At 50.2% G+C, this 2,245-nt stretch overlaps 1 protein-coding gene across 1 annotated transcript; it reads right to left on the bottom strand.

Annotated features, from left to right (window-relative positions):
• Positions 1 to 317: 317 nt before the first annotated feature.
• LOC138510741 (uncharacterized) lies at positions 318 to 662 on the bottom strand. Its single transcript, XM_069626488.1, has one exon. It carries the CDS (start codon positions 660 to 662, stop codon positions 318 to 320), a length of 345 nt encoding a protein of 114 aa, XP_069482589.1.
• Between the last annotated feature and the right edge of the window lie 1,583 nt (positions 663 to 2,245).

Below are 2,245 nucleotides of genomic sequence, written 5' to 3'. Positions count from 1 at the left end.
TCGTACTACTGGAGGCAGATGCCCCAGTGTTCGATGCATGACGGAATCTTTATCTTGGGGTTTCCTAATAGGGCTAGCAGGGCTTGGTGGTCGGTAATCAGTACAGAGGTCCTTCCGATGATGAAATGGTGGAATTTTTCACACGCTCAGACCACCACCAGGCTCTCACGTTCCGCCTGAGAGTAGGCTTGCTCAATGGGATTTAACGCCCGGCTGGCATATGCAACCACATGTGTTTCAGTGTTCCGTTGCGGGTTGGTCTGGGCTAATATTGCTCCTAGGCCCACAGGGCTGGCATCCACAGTTATTTCTGTGTCTCACTGTGGGTTGAAATACGCTAGCTGGCGGTTGGTCGCTAGTTCTTGTTTAATCATGGAGAACGCTTGTTGGCAGTGTTCCTCCCAGGTGAATGGTTGGTCCTTCCTTAGCAGTTGTCGTAAGGCACTGGTGAGTGTCGCATAGTGAGGAAGATATCGTGCATAATATTCTGCCATGCCTAGGAACGAGATCAGTTCAGACACATCTTTCGGGCTCGTTAGGTTGACAATGGCGCTGATTTTGTCAGGGTCTGCTCTGATGCCTTGGTCCGAGAAGATGTGACCAGAGAAGCACAGACTGTTTTTGTTGACTTCACACTTGAGGCCATTGAGGGTATGCCACATCCTCCGGCGTCCTGGAGGATGTGGCATACCTGTTTCAGTGCCTCGTCATGTTGGTCCTGTGTTACTCCAAAGACTAAGATGTCGTTGCTGTAGTTAAAAGCATTAGTCACTGGGCTAATTAGTCTGCAAATGGTCTCTTGGAATATTTCGGCCGCTGATGAAATTCCAAAGTTCAGCTTTTATAGCGGAAGAGACCTTCATGCGTCGTAAAGGTTGTTATTGGTCTTGATTCAGGGTCGATGACTAGCTGGTGATAGCCCTGGTTGAGGTCCAACTTCTAAAACCTGGTGGCCTGGTTGAGTCTCACCAGCATATCCTCGATGTTTGATCCTGGGTGTCTCTCCCATTGGATAGCCGTGTTGGTAATTCTCATGTCGCCACAAAGGCGAAGACGTCCATCCGCCTTGGGGACAACCACTAGTGGGGATACCCACGGTGTGGGCCCTTCTGCTCTCACGATGATGTCATTGTCGAGTAGTAGCTACAACTCGTGCGTCACCTTGGCTTGTAGGTGAAACCCAATCCTTCTTGGGTGTTGCGGTATGGGCCGCACAGAGGGGTCGATGTGTAGTTTGATCATAGTGTATTTCAACATGCTGACGCCCTTGAACAAGTTGGGGAATGTGACTCTCAATTTCTCAAGGTTGAGCGCCTTCTGGGATATGGCCCGTATGGATTGGGCATTTGGTGGCAATCCTTGAATCGTCTCTGATTGGTCATAACGGGTGTCTATTAAGTGTAGCGCGATGGCTATCTTATAGCTCAGGAGGCATCTCCCTGTTACTGGGCTGTGGATGATGTGGATCGTTACTAGCACCCTTTTACCTCTGTGCAATAGATCACACATGAACTGACCCTTGGATGTTAGGGGTAGGGTCGCGGCCCATCGGAAGATGTGAGCTTGAGATGGTAGTAGGGGATATGTCTCGATGAGCGCTTCGTATGTTCTCTGGTTCATTACGTTGACTGTTGCGCCTGTAGTAATAAGAAACGGTGTGTCGATCCCTCCCAGATGGACCGTCACTCAGGGCACTGCGGTGTCATCAGATGAGTCAGATATGAGCCGGACATATTCTCTACAGTACTGGTCATATTCCGGATACTGCTCCGTCCCTGGCGGCTTCTCCTCGACGGGAGGGTTCATGTATGAGTCTCGGGCATTGAATTCCCTTCTCAGATCTTCATCGGGAACAGGCTGCACATGGTAGATTTGTTCCGGGTTGTTGTATGATTCACTTTCTGGCTCCATTTGCAGGTTCTCTACTGCTCGGATGAATCCGGGGTGCGTGGTGTTTCTGGGAACATTGTTTCTAGTGTTGTCCCTCTCGGGGTATGGTCGTGTGTTGAGTGACCTTGGCGTTTCATATTGTCTGTTTGGCACTAGCTCGGTCGGAGGCCTGTAGGCTTGCAGTTGTGGTGTTCTTTCTTGACACATGTTCTGAAAATGGTTTTCCTGGCTGCACCTCATACACATCTGGCCGATTGCTGGGCACTGTCCTTTGTGGGGAAATTCAAACCAGCAGTGGTAGCACTGTCTCTCTGGTTGGGTTTGACATGCCGGGTTCCAGGAGTCTTGTCGGGAC

Source organism: Ambystoma mexicanum, chromosome 6p, assembly GCF_040938575.1.
Source record: "Ambystoma mexicanum isolate Mex_15411 chromosome 6p, UKY_AmexF1_1, whole genome shotgun sequence".
Lineage (NCBI taxonomy): Eukaryota > Metazoa > Chordata > Amphibia > Caudata > Ambystomatidae > Ambystoma > Ambystoma mexicanum.
The sequence above is the reverse complement of the archived record's forward strand: the minus strand, read 5'-3'. Positions and strand labels throughout refer to the sequence as shown.

Bases quoted from the DNA above. Each gene is read 5' to 3' on its own strand.
- LOC138510741 (XM_069626488.1), bottom strand. From the start codon at position 662: ATGTGGCATACCCTCAATGGCCTCAAGTGTGAAGTCAACAAAAACAGT.